Here is a 17,469-nt window from a genome sequence, read left to right as displayed (position 1 = left end):
TCTCTTGTTGGATTGACTCTTTTATTATGTAATGTCCTTCTTTGTCTCTTATTACAGCCTTTGATGTTAAAGTCTATATTGTCTGAAATACATATAGCTACCCCAGCTTTTTTTGGTTTCCATTTGCATGGAATATATTTTTCCATCCATTCATTTACATTATGTTGTAGGCAGCTTATATATGGCTCTTGTTCTTTTTAATCCATTCAACCACTTTATGTCATTTGATTGGAGAATTTAGTCCATTTCTGTTTAAAGTAATTATTGATATGTATGTGCTTATTGCCATTTTGTTCATTTTTTTTTTTGGCGGATTTTTAGTTCCTCTGTTTCTTTTCCTCTTACTTTCCTCCTTTGTGAGTTGATGACTTTATGTGGTCCTTTATCTTTTGCATATCTACTATAAGTTTTTGCTCTGTGGTTATCATGAGGCTTACATATAACAATTTATATTTTTAACAGTTTATTTTAAGGTGATAACAACTTAAGTTTGAATCCATTCTGGAGCTCTAAATTTTTACTCCCCACCCCCATGGTTTATGTTTTTGATGTCACAATTTACATCTTTTTTATCTTGTGTGTCCATTAAAAAATTATTGTGGTTATAGTTATTTTTCCTACTTTTGTCTTTTAACGTTCATCCTAGCTTTATAAGTGATTAATCCACCATCTTTACATTAGATTATTCCTAATTTTCCTATATATTTACCTTTACTAGTGAGATTTTACTTTCATATATTTTCCTGTTACTAATTAGTGTTCTTTTGTTTCAGCTTAAGGAAGTCACTTTAATGTTTCTTATAAGGCTGATCTAGTTGTGATGAACTCATTTAGCTTTTGCTTGTCTGGAAATTTTTAAATCTCTCATTCACTTCTGACTGATAAATTTACTACGTAGGGTATTCCTTGTTGGAGGTCACTCACCTTTTCTTCCCACCCCAGACATAGCAACCACTAGTTCACTCTCTAAAAAAAAACCCCAAATACATACACAAATATTTTAATATCATATTGGAGTTGCTGCACATATCTCAAAATATCATTTATGCTCATCATTACTTTGAAATATGCCAGTTATATGACCTGACACTAGATCTTTTTATTTATTTATTTTTTTAATTTATTTTCCCACTGTACAGCAAGGGGATCAAGTTATCCTTACATGTATACATTAAAATTACATTTTTTCCCCTCCCTTTGTTCTGTTGCAACATGAGTATCTAGACAAAGTTCTCAATGCTACTCAGCAGGATCTCCTTGTAAATCTATTCTAAGTTGTGTCTGATAAGCCCAAGCTCCCGATCCCTCCCACTCCCTCCCCCTCCCATCAGGCAGCCACAAGTCTTTTCTCCAAGTCCATGATTTTCTTTTCTGAGGAGATGTTCATTTGTGCTGGATATTAGATTCCAGTTATAAGTGATATCATATGGTATTTGTCTTTGTCCTTCTGGCTCATTTCACTCAGTATGAGATTCTCTAGTTCCATCCATGTTGCTGCAAATGGCATTATGTCATTCTTTTTTATGGCTGAGTAGTATTCCATTGTGTATATATACCACATCTTCCGAATCCAATCTTCTGTCGATGGACATTTGGGTTGTTTCCATGTCCTGGCTATTGTGAATAAATAGTGTTGCAATGAACATGCAGGTGCATGTGTCTCTTTTAAGACCAAAAAGAAAACAAAAAGACAACTTTCAGAATGGGAGAAAATAGTTTCAAATGATGCAACGGACAAGGGCTTAATCTCTAGAATATATACAAACTTATACAACAATATATAAACAACTTATACAATGTATAAACAACTTATACAACCCAACAGCAAAAAAGCCAATCAATCAATGGAAAAATGGGCAAAAGACCTGAATAGACATTTCTCCAAAGAAGATATACAGATGGCCAGCAAACACATGAAAAAATGCTCAACATCGCTGATTATAAGAGAAATGCAAATCAAAACTACCATGAGATACCACCTCACACCAGTCAGAATGGCCATCATTCATAAATCCACAAATAACAAGTGCTGGAGGGGCTGTGGAGAAAAGGGAACCCTCCTGCACTGTTGGTGGGAATGTAAACTGGTACAGCCACTATGGAGAACAGTTTGGAGATACCTTAGAAATCTATACATAGAACTTCCATATGACCCCGCAATCCCACTCTTGGGCATATATCTAGATCTTTTTATTTAATGTGTTATTAAATATCATATGTATCACAAGGAAAAAATACTTTCCTCTATTCTGGACATTTTGTGTAAATGGAATCATACAATATGTAATCTTTTGTGACAGACTACTTTCACTTAGTATTTTGAAAATTCATCCATGTTGTAGCATATATCAGTACTTTATTCCTTTTATTGCTAAATAATATTCCATTTTATTGAATATACCACATAATGTTTTTCCATTCATCAGATGATGTACATTTGGGTTGTTTTTATTTTTTGGCTATTAGGAAGAATGCTATGATGGACATCATACAAAACTTTGTATGGGCATATCTTTTCATCTCTCTTGATCATATACCTAAGAGTAGAATTGCTGAGTCATATGGGAACAACTTTTGAGAAATTGCCAGACCACTTTTCAAAGCAGCTGCACCATTTTACAAGTCTATCATCAGTGTATGAAGGTCCCAGTTTTGCCACATTTTTGACAACACTTTTTATTATCTAGCTTTCTAGTTATAGCCATCCTATTATATGTGATAGGGTATCTCATTGTGGTTTTGATTTGCATTTATCTGATGTTTAATGATGTTTTATATGCTTATTTGTCATTTGTGTATCTTCTTTGGGGAAATATCTATTCAAATCTTTTGTCCATTTAAAATGTTTGGTTATTTGTCTTTTTATTATTGAGTGATAAGAGTTATTTACATATTCTGTATTTAAGAACTTTATCAGGTATATGATTTACAAAATTTTCTCTGTATTTTTCTTTTGTTACTTGTGCTTTTGGTACCATATATAAGATAAGAAACCACTGCCTAATGCAAGCTCCTAAAGACTTATGCCTATTTTATTCTAAGAGTTTTAGAATTTTATCCCTTATACTTAGGTGTTTCATCCATTTTAAGTTAATTTTTATAAATTATATAAAATAGTGGTCCAACTTCATTCTTTTGCAGGTGGGTATCCAATTGTCAAAAAATTCTAGGTAATTTTATCACATGCATAGATTTTTGTAACCATCCCCATAATAAAAATATAGAACTGTTTGGCAACTACAAAGATCCTTATTGCTACCCCTTTATATAAAGTCACAACCATCTCTACTCCCATATCTCTAAATCTTGGCAACCGCTTATCTGTTATCCATCTCTATAATTTTATCATTGAGAATATTATATAAATGGAATTATATAGTATGTAACCTTTTGAGATTGTATTTTTCACTTAACATAATTCCCTTTAGATTCATCCAATTTGTTATGTGTAGAATCAGCAGTTTTTGGGGTGAGCGTGTGTATTCCAGAATTTCTACATAGACAATCATATAATCTATAAATGGATGGTTTTATTTCTTACTTTCCAATATTTCTTTCTTTAATTTCACTTTTATTGCCTTATTATGCCGGTTAGAATGTCTCGTACTATGTCAAATAGCAGTGGTGAGAGCAAATATCCTTGCTTTTTTTCTGAAAGCATTCAGTCTTTCAAACTTAAGTAAGATGGGTTTTGGTGGCTGTTCTTTATCTTAATGAAGTTATCTTGTATTCCTAATTTGCTGAGAGCTTTTGTCATGAATGGATGTTGAATTTATTCAAATGTTTTTTCTACATCATTTGGTATGATAATGTGGTTTTTCTTCTTTTAGCCTGTTGATAGTTGGATTACGTTGATTTTCAAATATTGAGTCAGCCTAGTATCCCTGGAAGAAATCTCACTTAGTTGTGGTGCATAATTATATTTATACATTGCTGGATTCTATTTGTTAATATTTTGTTGAGGATTCTTAAATAGTTGTAGTATACAATTATATTTATACATTGCTGGATACTCTGTTAATATTTTGTTGAAGATTTTTGTTTCTCTGTGAGTGATAATGGACCTTAGTTTTCTTTTCTTTTCTTTTTTTTTTTACTGGCTTTATCTGATTTTGGTCTCAAGATAATATTGGCCCCATAAAGAAACTTGGAATTCCCTCTTCTTTTCTGAGAGAGATTGTGTAGGAATTCCCTGGTGGAGCAACAGGTTAAGGATCTGGTGTTGTCACTTCTATGGCTCAGGTCACTGCTGTAGTGTAGGCTTGATCCCTGGCCTGGGAACTTCTGCATGCCACAGGCACAGCCCAAAGTTTAAAAAGTAAAAAATAAATAAATAAAAATTGAAAAAAAAAGAAATGAAAGAGATTGTGTAGAATTGGTGTAAATTCTTTAAGTGGTTTGGTAGAATTCTCTAGTGTAACCATTTGGGTCTGGAGATCTCTTTTCAGCAGTTTTTGAACTATGAGTTTAATGTTTTAATAATCATGAAACTATTCAAATTATTTATTTCATATTGGATAAGTTGTGGTAATTTGTGCTTTTCTAGGCATTGGCCCATTTCATCTAAGTTGTCAGATCTATCAGTGTAGAATTGTTCACAATATTCTCTATCCATTTGCTGTATGCAAGTTATATGGAACTAGCTCCTTTTTGATTTCTGCTTTGGTAAATTGTACCTTCTTTTTGCTTTGTTAGTTTTTCTAGAGGTTTATCAGTTTTATTGATTTTTTCCAAAGAGCCAGTTTCTTGTTTCATTCATTTTATGTATGTATTTTTCTGCTTTCAGCTTGATTACTTTCTCCTCTTATCATTATGACTTCCTTCCTTCTGTTGTTTTGAGTGTGTTTTGCCATTGTTTTTCTAGTTTCTTAAAATAGGGTAAAAGCACAGACTTGTTTTGAGAGTTTTCTGTGAAAATATAAAGAGTTAGTGTTAAAAGTTTTCTTCTTAGCACCGATTTTGGCTATATCCTGCAAATTTTGATATATTGTATTTTCATTTTTATTTTTATTATTATCTTTTTTACAACCACACCTGCAGCATATGGAAGTTCCCAGGCTAGGGTCAAATCAGAGCTATAGCTGAAGGCTATGGCACAGGCACAGCAACACCAGTTCTGTGCCACATCTGCAGCCTATGCCACAGCTTGAGGCAATACTGGATCCTTAACCCACTGAGCAAGGCCAGGGATCAAACCTGCATCCTCATGGACACTATGTTAGGTTCTTAACCCACTGAGCCACAACAGGAACTCTGTGTATTTTCATTTTTATTCAGTTCAATGTATTTTTAAAATTTCCCTTGAGATTTCATCTTTGATCTGTGCTATATTTATATGTGACTTGCTTAATTTCAAGTTTGGTTTCACTGTGGTTAGAGAACACACTTTTATAGTTTGGGTTATTTTAAATTCGTTCAGGTTTATTTTATGATCCAGGAGATGGTCTGTCTTGGTGAATGTTCCATGGGCTTTTGAGAAAAATGTCATTCTGCTATCGAGCTGATTATTTTGCAAATGTTTGTTCATGTTGTTGTTCAGTTCTTCTATAGCCTTGCTTATTTTCTAATAATTCTGTCAATTATTCAGAAAGGAATGTTGAACTTTCCAAGTGTAATTGTGTATTTGTTTATTTGCCTTTTCATTTCTATTCATTTTTGCATTATGTATTTTGCATCTTTGTCCTTTGGTGCATACACATTTAGATTTGCTGTCTTCTTGTGAAATTGACCCTTTCATCATTATGTGATGTCCTTCTCTGTCTCTGGTCATTTTCTTTGTTCCAAAGTCTATTTTATCTTTTGATTCTATTTGCATGGTATATCTTTTTACATCCTTTTCTTTTCAACCTACCTATGTCATTATGTTTGAAGTAAATTTCTTTTAGACAGTATGTTTGGGTCAAGTTTTTTAAACCACTCTGCCAAACTCATTTTTATTTGTTTTTTTTTTTTTTTTTAGGCCCTTTACATTGTCAGTATGTTAGAGTATATGTTTGCTGTTTTATTTTGTTTCTTGTTTGTTCACTCTGTTTATTGTTCCTCTTCTCAATTTTTTTCTGCCTTGCTAAGTGTTACTTGAACGATTTTTTAAGAATTCCCTTGGAGTTCCCATCGTGGCTCAGTGGTTAATGAATCCAACTGGGAACTATAAGGTTGTGGGTTTGATCCCTGGCCTCGTTCGGGTGGCTAAGGATCCAGCATTGCCGTGAGATGTGGTGTAGGTCGAAGATGTGGCTTGGATCCCACAGTGCTGTGGCTGTAGCATAGGCTGACAGCTACAGCTCGGATTAGACCCCTAGCCTGGGAACCTCCATATGCCATGGGTGCAGCCCTAGAAAAGACACACACACACACACACACACACACACACACACACACACACACACACACACACAAATTCCCTTTTGGTTTATCTATACAGGTTTTGAGGGGGTTTTTTTAACAGATTTTTTGGTGGTTTCTCTAATGATTACATTATACCTGAGTAACTTATCACAGTCTACTAATATCAACATTTTAACCTTTGGGAAGCTTTCAGCCGTTATTTATTCAAACACTTTTCCAGCCCCTTAGCCTTTTTTGTCTTTTTCTGAGACACCAGTGATATAAATTCTGTTATTTTTTCATTTTCCCACAAGTCCCTGAGGCTGTTAATTTCGTCCCAGTTATTTCTGGGAGGGGATGGAAATTCAGTACTCTCAAAACCAGATTGGAAAATGGGGAATGGAGAGTTGACTCTTACCACCTCTTTGCCACCAAATAGGGATGGCCCCATTAACATTACTCCATTGGAAAAATGGACTGCCAACTAGCACCAACTTGCATTGTCTTGTTCCACTTCTTTGCTTTCAAGGAGGTTGGGTGGAAGTTCTAATCTCTGTTTGATCCCCTGATATCACCCCACATGTGGGAGACAGAGGGCCAACTCTCCTTGCCTAACTGCTGCTAAGTGGGACCAGACATGGGTGGCTCTATTTGGCACCACTGATACCACAGGGAAGTGGTAGCTTTTCCTTTGATATTTGGCTAGAGTAGGTTGGGTATTATCAAAAAGGTTTTCTGGGGAGTTCCCTTGTGGTACAGCAGGTTAAGGATCTGGCATTGTCACTGCAGCAGCTTGGGTTTCTGCTGTAGCATGGGTTTGATCCCTGGCCCAGGGAACAGTCTTTTCTTGGACTTTTTTTGTTCTTGACTCACTGGCAATTTCAGGTTGCAGTCTTCTCTAGTGCACCATTTGCAATATATGGCAAGCAAAAAGAAACCCCAGGCAACTCACCACTGTAATGTCCCTCACATCCTAAAGTCCTCAGACAGTCTATTATCTCCTTTCTACTTTTCAGAGTCTTCCTAAGCTTGATTGTTATTTTGTCCAGGTTTTTGATTATTGTTTTTGTTATAAGGGGGATGACTAGTGAGAAATGGGCAAATAATTTTGAAAAAAGTTATTCTTTCTTTGAGTATATTTTATTTTTATGTGTCTGTATTCTCAAATTGACTGTTCATTTATTGTCAGACAAAATAATTCATGTACAGTTGAAATATATTTGAATGTATTGGGATAAATAAATGAATTGAATGCTACAACTTTCTTATGAGTACCACTTTAGCTGTATATCATGGGTTTTGATGAGTGTCAATTTCCTTTGCTGATCATTTCTAAACAGTTTGTAATTTTTTTCTTTTGTTTTGTTTGTTTTTTGCTTCTTAGGGCCACATCTGTGGCATATGGAGGTTCCCAGGCTGGGGTCCAATCGAAGCTACAGCTACCGGCCTACACCACAGCCACAGCAATGTCAGATCCTTAATCTGCTGATCAAGGCCAGGGACCAAACCTGCAACCTCATGGTTCCTAGTCGGATTCGTTTCCACTGTGGCACGATGGGAACTCCAGTTTCTACTTTCTGTTTGAGTCTTTAACCCAATGGTTATTTAGAAGAGTGTTTTTAAAATGCCAAGTGGATAGATGAGAGGCACGGCGATCCTTTGTACCTGCATATTTCTAATAAGGCCAGGCAATTCCTCAGAGAGGCTTTTTCTGAGAGGCTCTCATAGAAAAATGAGATTAAAAATTTGAACCCAGAGTTCCTGTTGTGGCTCAGTGAATTAGGAACCTGACTAGTACCATTGAGGATGTGGGTTTGATCCCTGGCCTCGATCAGTGGGTTAAAGATCTGGCATTGCCTCAACCTGTGGCATAGGCTGCAGATGCAACTCATATCTGGCATTGCTGTGGCTGTGGCATAGGTTAGCAGCTGCAGCTCCAATTTGACCCCTAGCTCTGAGACCTCCATATGCCACAGGTGCAGCCCTAAAAAAAAATTTTTTAACCCTGATATTCTTGCCCTATCCTTCATTCTTTAGATATTTTTCATGTACTTATATTTAATAAGGCTCAAGATGCTTGGTCTTGACAAGGAGACAAAAAATAAAGACATAGTTCCTACCTTCAAGAAGTATAGTATCTAGTTCAGGCAATGGCATGTATACACAAATCAGTTAAATAGCAATACCTGACACCACTGGCAATGGGGGTTCAAGGGAAATCAGTGCAGGCTAAAGTAGCTGGGGGAAGCCTTTTTCCAGGAGAGAGAAGTGTTTGAGTTAGACCTTAAAGGTAAGTAGGTAAGATTTAAGTATACAAGAAAGAAAAGGAAGAATGTTTCAGGCTGAGATATTGGCATTTCAAAGGCCACCTTTGATGGAAATGGGACAGTTGAGTTATGGTGGTAGAAGAAGATAATTTCAATTTTTAGTTGTGTTAAGTTTTGAATGATTATAGGACATTCAACGAGGAGATACTCTGGAAGTTATTGATCCTCATTTGGTGATAAACTGGTCGAGTTTAACTTTGTCTCAAACAGTAGTCTGTTCTCGTCTGGCTTGGTCAGAGGAATAGTGTTCTGGTTTGGATAGTATTTTGGTTGAGTATATGTGCCATGGACAGTGTACCAAATATCTTTTGCTTACCCTTCCTGATCTACCCTCTACCAATTTATATCCTGCCCTGTGCCCCAGGAGGCTAATCTCTATGGATTACATCAGTGAGTTCCTTTTCCTTCTCTGCCTCTGATAGGGTTTGGGCAGTAGAGATCCCTGACAGGACATCAAAGGGAGGAAAGAAACTCTTTATAGAATACAGAAGCTGCATTGTTAACAGATCTCTCAGGGCGTTTATTCCTGGCTTCCCTTGTAGGAGTCCCTATGGCTCGTTGCTACCCCTTAATCATAACACCTCTCAAGGGGACCCTCTCTACATCACATTTCCCCTTTTCTGGTATCTGTTCCCTCCCCTCATCCTTTTGGGTAGGGGTGGTAACAGCCCCAAGTTACAGATAATCTACCCCTCTTTGTTTTCCTATACTCTGTTCACACTTTTGTGGATAGTCCTTTTGTTAAACTTTCCACTAATTATGCTAATTTGAGTATACCATCTGTTTCCTGCTGGGACCCTGACTGAAACAGATGAAGTCTCAATTTTCAAAGACTTAGAATACAATAAAGTAAGCCTAACATAAAATATGACTAAATATGATTCAATCTGTTTTTCTCTGATTAATCTAGGCTCTTGCAGTGCTTCCAGACAATCATTCTGAAGCACAGTCTTCAGAGCATCATAATGTGTAGGAGTACCAGTTCTTCGAATGTTAACAATACCTGGCATTTATCAATCACTTACTCTTTCCATGCACTTCGCTATACATGTTTTATATGCATTATTTTACTTAACCTCCACAACAACCCTATTAAGTAGGTAATGATTTTTATCTTTTTACAGGTAAGGAAACTAAGGCTCAGAGAGATTAAATAGCTTGTCAGAGACTTCACAGCTAAGAGTGCAGAGCTGGGTTTTAAACTCACGTACGTCTGACTCCATGGTTCATGCTCTGAACTCAAAGTGTGGTCCCAGATCAGCAGCACCCAGGAGCTTGTTAGAAATGCAGAATCTCAGGTGTCACTTCCTGCCTCCTGAATCAGAACCTGCATTGTAGGGGAGTTCCTGTCGTGGCTCAGTGGAAACAAATCCAACTAGGAACCATGAGGACACAGGTTTGATCACTGGCTTCACTCAGTGGGTTAAGGATCCAGCATTGCTGTGAGCTGTGGTGTAGGTTGCAGAAGCAGCTCGGATCTGGCGTTGCTGTGGCTCTGGTGTAGGATGGAGGCTACAGCTCCGATTTGACCCCTTGCCTGGGAACCTCCATATGCTGTGGGTGTGGCCCTAAAAAGACAAAAGACAAAAAAAAAAAAAAAAGAATATGCATTGTAATATATCTCCAGGAAATTCATGTGCCCATTAAAATTTGAGATGGAGTACTCTAAACCATGTTACTTGACAGACTATTACTGAATACCGTAGAAAGTTCTGTTTAATCAGAGCTGGGTAAAAAGAAGAATTACAAAAAAAAAGATAACTATGTGAGGTGATAGATATGTTAATTAGCTTGACTAGATATGTAATTAGCTTGATTAGTAATCATTTCACAATGTATATGTGTATCAAAACATCATGTTGTATACTTTAATTATATACAATTTTATTTTGTCAATTATACTTCAGTAAAGTGGGAAAGAAAGAATATTTACCTTTCTGCACTCTTTAACACTGGCATCATATGGCCTTGTAAGTGGAATCCACAAAACCAGAGCTCTCATTTTTTGAGAGGAGGCTGTTGAGAGCTACTCGGGAACCTGGCCTAGTGGAAGGTGCCAGGAAGCAGCCAGAGCTGTTGCTTTTGTAGAAAGGAGAATTTGGCCTTTGGCTGCTGCCAGGAGATTGCTGTGGTTCGACCTCAAACATATTTTATGTGCCCTTTCTTTTTTGTCTTTTTAGGGCCATACCCTTGGCATATGGAGGTTCCCAGGCTAGGGGTCCAATCTGAGCTGCAGCCACTGGCCTACACCAGAGCCACAGCAACGCTAGATCCAAGCCAAGTCTGCGACCTACACCACAGCCCACAGCAATGCTGGATCCTTAACCCACTGAGCAAGGCCAGGGATAGAACCCGCAACCTCATGGTTCCTAGTCAGATTCGTTAACCACTGAGCCATGACAGGAACTCCACTTTTACCTGTACTTTCATAGCACCTTTAGCTGATGAATTTAAGAAACTTCCAAATCTGTATACACTTGGCCAGTCCTCAGAAAAACAGGTCTGCTCAGAAATTGGGATTTAATGCCTGTAGGCTCTCCTTTCTGTAGTGTTCTCATCCCACCCACATACCTTAGTCACTACCCTTCCCCATATCCTTCTCACCTCTTTCTTATTATTGTCCATATATGCTTTAAGGAAGCATATCAGGGGAGTTCCCATTGTGGCTCAGCGGAAACAAATCCAACTAGGAACCATGAGGTTGTAGGTTTGATCCCTGGCCTCACTCAGTGGGTTAGGATCCAGCATTGCCATGAGGTGTGATGTAGGTCACAGACACGGCTAGGATCCCGCTTTGCTGTGGCTGTGGCTGTGACGTAGGCAGGCAGCTGTAACTCCGATTCAACCCCTAGCCTGGAAACTCCCATGTGCCATGGGTGCGGCCCTAAAAAGCAAAAGAAAAAAAAAGAAAGAAAGCATATCAGGGCTTCCAGCTATGGTGGAGCATATTAAAGATTCAGCATTGTTTCTGAGGTGGCACAGCTTCAATCCCTGGCCTGGCACAGTGGGTTGAAGATCCGGCATTGCTACAGCTGTGGCATAGGTCACAGCTGTGGCTTGGATTCCATCCCTGGCCCAGGGATTTCCATATGGAGTGGAGGCAGCCAAAAAAGAAAAAAAAAAAGAAAACATATTAGACAATAAGACTATGATATGTGCTCTACCTCACTAATCATCATGGAAACGAAAACTAAAACCACAATGAGATACCACTACACATCCATCAGAGTGGCTAAAATGAAAAAAGACCTATAATACCATGCATGGATGAAGATGTGGGTCAGTTTCTTACACTATTGGTAGTAGTGTAAAATGGTACAACTATTTTGGAAAATATTTGGCAGTGTCTACTGTTGTGGTCTGTGCATGCAGGTCAGAAAAGAATTTCCAGACTCACATTGGGGTGAACAAAAAGAATAGTTTATTGAGCATGGCAAAGGATAGAGAAAGTAGAGTCAGGGAGAGCTGACCAGGAGCTCACGTTCATGTTTGTTTTTATAACCCCTGGAGAGGAGAGGTCTCGTGATACACCTGCTGACCTGCTGATTGGTTGGGGAAAGAGGGGTCTTTACTATACACTTGCTGGTTGGTTTGGGGCGTGTAAGGCCCCCATAGAGGTGGGGTGAGGAATGGGTCACATACCTTTCCTAGTAAGGGGCAAGGAGGAGTAGGCCAGGTTGCTCAAGGTGGGGGAAGGAGCATTACAATGACCCAGGTGAGGTGATGATAGGGGTCTGGTAATTCCTTTTTTTTTTAATTTTAAAATTTTTGTTTTGTCTTTTGAGGGCCGCACCTGCAGCATATGGAGGTTCCCAGGCTAGGGGTCCAATCAGAGCTACAGCTGCTGGCCTACATCACAGCCACAGCAACGCCAGATCCAAGCCGCGTCTGCGACCTACACCACAGCTCACAGCAACACCAGATCCTTAACCCACTGAATGGGATCAAACCCGAAACCTCATGGTTCCTAGTCGGATTCGTTTCTGCTGTGCCATGACGGGAAATCCAAGGGTCTGGTAATTCTTGTCTTGGTCAGAGGAGGCTTTGAGTTCAATCTCCTTGAAGCGGACTAAAGCCCAACATCTACTAAAATTGAACTTATACATAGCTCTGCCCAAGTAATTCCAGTCATGGATTTTTAATCAAGAGAAACTCTCCCACGTCTGAACAAGGATACATATGCATGTACATGTGTCCACTGAAGAATCTGGTCTGTGATGGTAAAAAAAAAGGAAAACAACCTGAATGACTATCAACAGAACGAATACATGAATTATAATACAGTGTATTCATCTGATGGAACTCCATAAAGCAGTTGAAATGAATTATAACTGCAGTAGCAACATAGACCGAGCAAAATATATCAAAACCATACTGTTGAGAAAAAACTTGCATAAAATTTTGTATAATTACATTTATGTAAAATATAAGAACACAAAACAATATCCTATAATGTTTTGGGTACCTACATGGATAGTAAAAGGAAAAAAGTTCTTAGTAATTATTTGTGTACACAAATACACACACACACAGCCAGTTAGTGGCAGAGCTAGGAAGAGAAATCAGTATTCCTTATGTTTCTTTCTTTTTTTTATTAAGACTAATTTTTAGAGCAGTTTATATTCACAGCAAAATTGAGGGGACAGTACAAAATTTTTCCATATTCCTTATTCTTTTTTTCTTTTTATGGCCACACCTGTGATATATGGAAGTTCCTGGGCTAGAGGTTGAATCAGAGCTGCAGCTGTGACCTATGCCACAGCCACAGCAACACTGGATCCGAACTGCATCTGTGACCTATGCCGCAGCTTGTGGCAATGCCAGATCCTTAACCCACTGAGTGAGGCCAGGGATCAAACCCACATCCTCACAGAGACAGCTCGGGGTTATTAACCTGTTGAGCCACCATGGGAACTCCCTTCTTCTTCTTTTACCTAAATAATGGAGATTTCAAACTCTGAAGGGGTCTTCACAGTCATTAACATAGCTCCTTTTCTCCAGTAACTATGTCTTGTGTGGCTCAGAACACATTATTGGGTGAGTTTGAGGGATCAACAAGTTAATCATCTCTTACATGAAGTCAGGGCTCAAGGTTGCTGTAAACTTTTTCCCTACATCCTCACCCTCTGTCTACTGGCCAGGAATGCTGAGTGACCTGTTTAAGGGTATCAGTAAACAGGATAACGTGAAACACTAGTAAGCAGGTGACTGTTCGAACCTAAAGCCAGACTCCAGCATTTCTCTGTCATATTTGAGTAGCTTTGGCAGTAGCAGCTGGACACAAAGCCTAGCGCAGAGAACAGAAAAGCTATACATGGTCTGCAGTGTAATTAAAATGGACTATTGGCAGTGTGCTTGAATCAAAATTCTAAGTTTTAATGTTAAAAGCCTACAGAGTTATTTAGGAAAAAAACAGAATTCCTAAAAATGAAAGGCAGTACATGGTCCCTGATCTCCCTGACCTACTGTGGTTACTTTTACTCAATTACTTAGTAATTGGCTTTAAATTCCCCAGGCTGTTAAGACCTTGAAAATCTATCAGAGGAGTGTGTGAGATAGAATAAAAGAGAGTTTCAGAAGGGCAGCGGGAAAAGGAAGAAAAGCAAAGCGCTTCCCTTCAGTAGGTTATTTCCTTTCTTTGATGTTGAAATTGATGGTCTGCCCTGCCTATTTTAGGCATTTGACCTAGTAATAACCCTTGAGAAGAGCCTTATAAGAGAGTTTTAAGGGTTTTAGTCCCAGCAGCACCACTTACTAGTTCCATGACCTTGAGCAAATCAATTAACCTCTTTGAGCTTTAGATTCCTCATCTATAAAATGGTGATATAATAGTATTTATCTAAATGTTTGATGAGGTATGCAAAATGCTTAGCACAGTGCCTGGCACACAGTAAGACTTCAATATATTAATGATGATTATTTCATCATTATAGTGTCATGGAAATGTTCTAGTGTCATAGAAACAAAGGAGGAGAGCATTTTGAGTGGACAAGGGAAATCCACTCTACATAATCCAAATGCAACCAAGAGGTTAAGGAAGATAAGAACTGAGAAAAGGCAAGGGGTTTGAGAATTGATTAGAAATGCTGAGTGATATTTACATTTGAGACAACTTCTGAGCTCCTTATTTTTACTGGAAATGGGAATCAGAGTTTTGAAAAGAAAATCCATCACTTTTTGTGGTCAGGATACATATTTGCTTTAACTTCTGAGCGGCAGTGTTTGTAAGGAGTGTAAGAAGGCAACTGCAGCTGTGACAGCCATAGAAGACTCTTGCAACACTGTCCATTAGAACTTTCTGTGACACAGAAATGTTCTGTATGTTTGCTGACCAATACACACATGGCTGTTGAGCACTTGAAATGTGGCTAGTGTGACTGAGGAATGAAATTTTAATTTTATTTAATCTTAAGTTTAAATTAAATTAAACTAAGTTTATTTATTCATTTTTGTCTTTTCTAGGGCCACACCCTCTGCATATGGAGGCTCCCAGGCTAGGGGTCTAATCAGAGCTGTAGCCGCCAGCCTACGCCACAGCCACAGCAACGGGGGATCTGAGCTGAATCTGCAACCTACACCACAGCTCACGGCAATGCCAGATCCTTAACCCACTGAGCGAGGCCAGGGATCGAACTCACCACCTCGTGGTTCCTAGTCAGATTCGCTTCTGCTGCACCACAACGGGAACGCCATTTAAATTTTAAAAGCCATATATGAGTAGTGGCAGCCACCAGTCTAACTAGGGAAACCAGTTAAATACCAGAAGGATTGGGGTCAGACAGTAGAGACTTAATTGTTCAGAAAAAGAGCGATACCCTCCTGGGCTAAAGAATTTAAGGAGAGTCTTATAAGAGTTCCTGTTGTGGCTCATCAGGTTAAGAACTCGACATAGTGTCTGCGAGGTGAGGATGCAGGTTCCATCCCTGGCCTTGCTCAATGGGTTAAGGATCCCGCATTGCTGCAAATGGCCGCAAAGTTGGCAGATGCCGCTCGGATCCAGTATTGCCATGGTGATGGTGTAGGCTGGCAGCTGCAGATCCGAATGGACCCCTAGCCCCAGGAACTTCCATATGCTGCAGGTGTGGCTGAGTCTTGTAGAGCAGGTGAAACTTGGGCTTCACCTTGAAGTGCGCATAGTGTTTGGATAGGAGGAAAGAAGGCAGGAGGTCATTCCAGATGGGCTGGAGGTGTGGGCAAAGATTTAGAGTTAGAAATGCCTCCAGTATGATGGAGTTCCCGTCGTGGCTCAGTGGTTAACGAATCCGACTAGGAACCATGAGGTTGCGGGTTCAATCCCTGGCCTTGCTCAGTGGGTTAAGGATCTGGCATTGCCGTGAGCTGTGGTGTAGGTTGCAGATGCAGCTCGGATCCTGCGTTGCTGTGGCTCTGGCGTAGACTGGTGGCTACAGCTCCAATTAGACCCCTAGCCTGGGAACCTCCATAGGCCGTGGGAGCAGCCCTAGAAAAGGCAAAAAGACAAAAAGAAATGCCTCCAATATGAGAAGTTTGAGGACAATGGCTTTTCTAGAATAGAGTATTCCTATCAGGATTTAGGTGGGTTTGGGCAAGATCATGGACAGCTTTGATGCTAGAACAAAGTGTTTAGGCTTTGTCCCCATAGGCCAAAGTTTTTGAACACTTGCTTAAAACACAGATTCCCAGGTCCCACCTTGACCTACTAAATCAAAATTTCTAGGATGCAGCTTAGGATAACAGTGTTATAAGTTCCCCAGTTGTGTATGATACACATTCAAGTTTGAGATCTGTCAGATAGGTAGAAGGGAGCCCTTGGAAGCTTTTTGGTCAAATAAGTGACATGATCATAGAGGAATCATCGGAAGCTTGCTAAGGAGAAAAGGTGTAGGCTGTAGAAACTAGCTAAGGAGTTTCCCTATGGCTCAGTCGGTTAAGGATCTGGCATTGTCACTGTAGCAGCTTGGGTCACTGCTGTGGAGCAGATACAATCCCTGGCCTGGGAACTTCCACAAGCTGCAGGCATGGCCAAAAAAAAGAAACTAGCTAAGGAAAACAGGTGATTGTTAAAGTAGTTGAGATATGAACTCCACAAATCCTGATCTATTTTCTGGCTGTCTCCTCAGAATTTTTAAATCAATTCCTAATATTTCCCTGCAGTCCCTATTTGAATTTTCTACAGTTTGCTGTTTTAATTTTATTTTTAAATTAGAATATAGTTGATTTACAGTGTTGTGTCAATTTCTGCTGTACAGCACAGTGATCCAGTAATACATATATACATTCTTTTTCTCATACTATCTTCTACCATGTTGTACCCCAAGAGATTGGATATAGTTCCCTGTGCTGTACAGTAAGAACTCATTGCTTATGCATTCTAAATGTAATAATTTCCAAAAAAAAAAAAAAAAAGGAGTTCCTGTTGTGGCTCAGTGGTAATGAACCCGACTAGTATTGATGAGGATGTGGGTTCAATCCCTGGCCTCGCTCAGTGGGTTAAGGATCCCGCATTGCCATGCATGAGCTGTGGTGTAGGTCACAGACTCAGCTTGGATCCCGAGTTGCTGTGGTTGTGGCGTAGGCTGGCAGCTACAGCTCCCATCCGACCCCTAGCCTGGGAACCTCCATATGCCGCAGGTGCGGCCCTAAAAAGCAAAACAATAAATAGATAAATAAATAAATAAATGCAGTAGTTCGCATCTACCTACCCCAAACTCTCCGTCCATCCCACTCCCTCCTCCCTCCCCCCTGGCAACCACGGGTCTGCTCTCCATGTCCACGATCAGTTTCTGTTTTGTAGACAGAATTATTTGTTTGCTCTTTTAAATGACTAGGGCACAGACAC

The 17,469-nt window shown here is 39.2% G+C and overlaps 2 protein-coding genes across 3 annotated transcripts in view; one reads left to right on the top strand and one right to left on the bottom strand.

The window, feature by feature from the left end:
- Positions 1 to 17,469, bottom strand: part of LOC110257685 — a 31,422-nt gene that overhangs the window by 3,930 nt on the left and 10,023 nt on the right. Inside the window, exon 3 of the mRNA XM_021079853.1 lies at positions 1,616 to 1,662. Coding sequence (XP_020935512.1) covers positions 1,616 to 1,662 — 47 coding nt within the window. The remainder of the gene's footprint in view (positions 1 to 1,615; positions 1,663 to 17,469) is intronic.
- Positions 1 to 17,469, top strand: part of TRMT2B (tRNA methyltransferase 2 homolog B) — a 103,204-nt gene that overhangs the window by 84,587 nt on the left and 1,148 nt on the right. The gene's annotated exons all lie outside the window — the stretch shown is intronic.

The sequence above is a fragment of the Sus scrofa genome, chromosome X (assembly GCF_000003025.6).
Source record: "Sus scrofa isolate TJ Tabasco breed Duroc chromosome X, Sscrofa11.1, whole genome shotgun sequence".
NCBI classification, from domain to species: domain Eukaryota; kingdom Metazoa; phylum Chordata; class Mammalia; order Artiodactyla; family Suidae; genus Sus; species Sus scrofa.
Note: the sequence above shows the minus strand (reverse complement) of the source record. Positions and strands in the feature narration are given on the sequence as shown.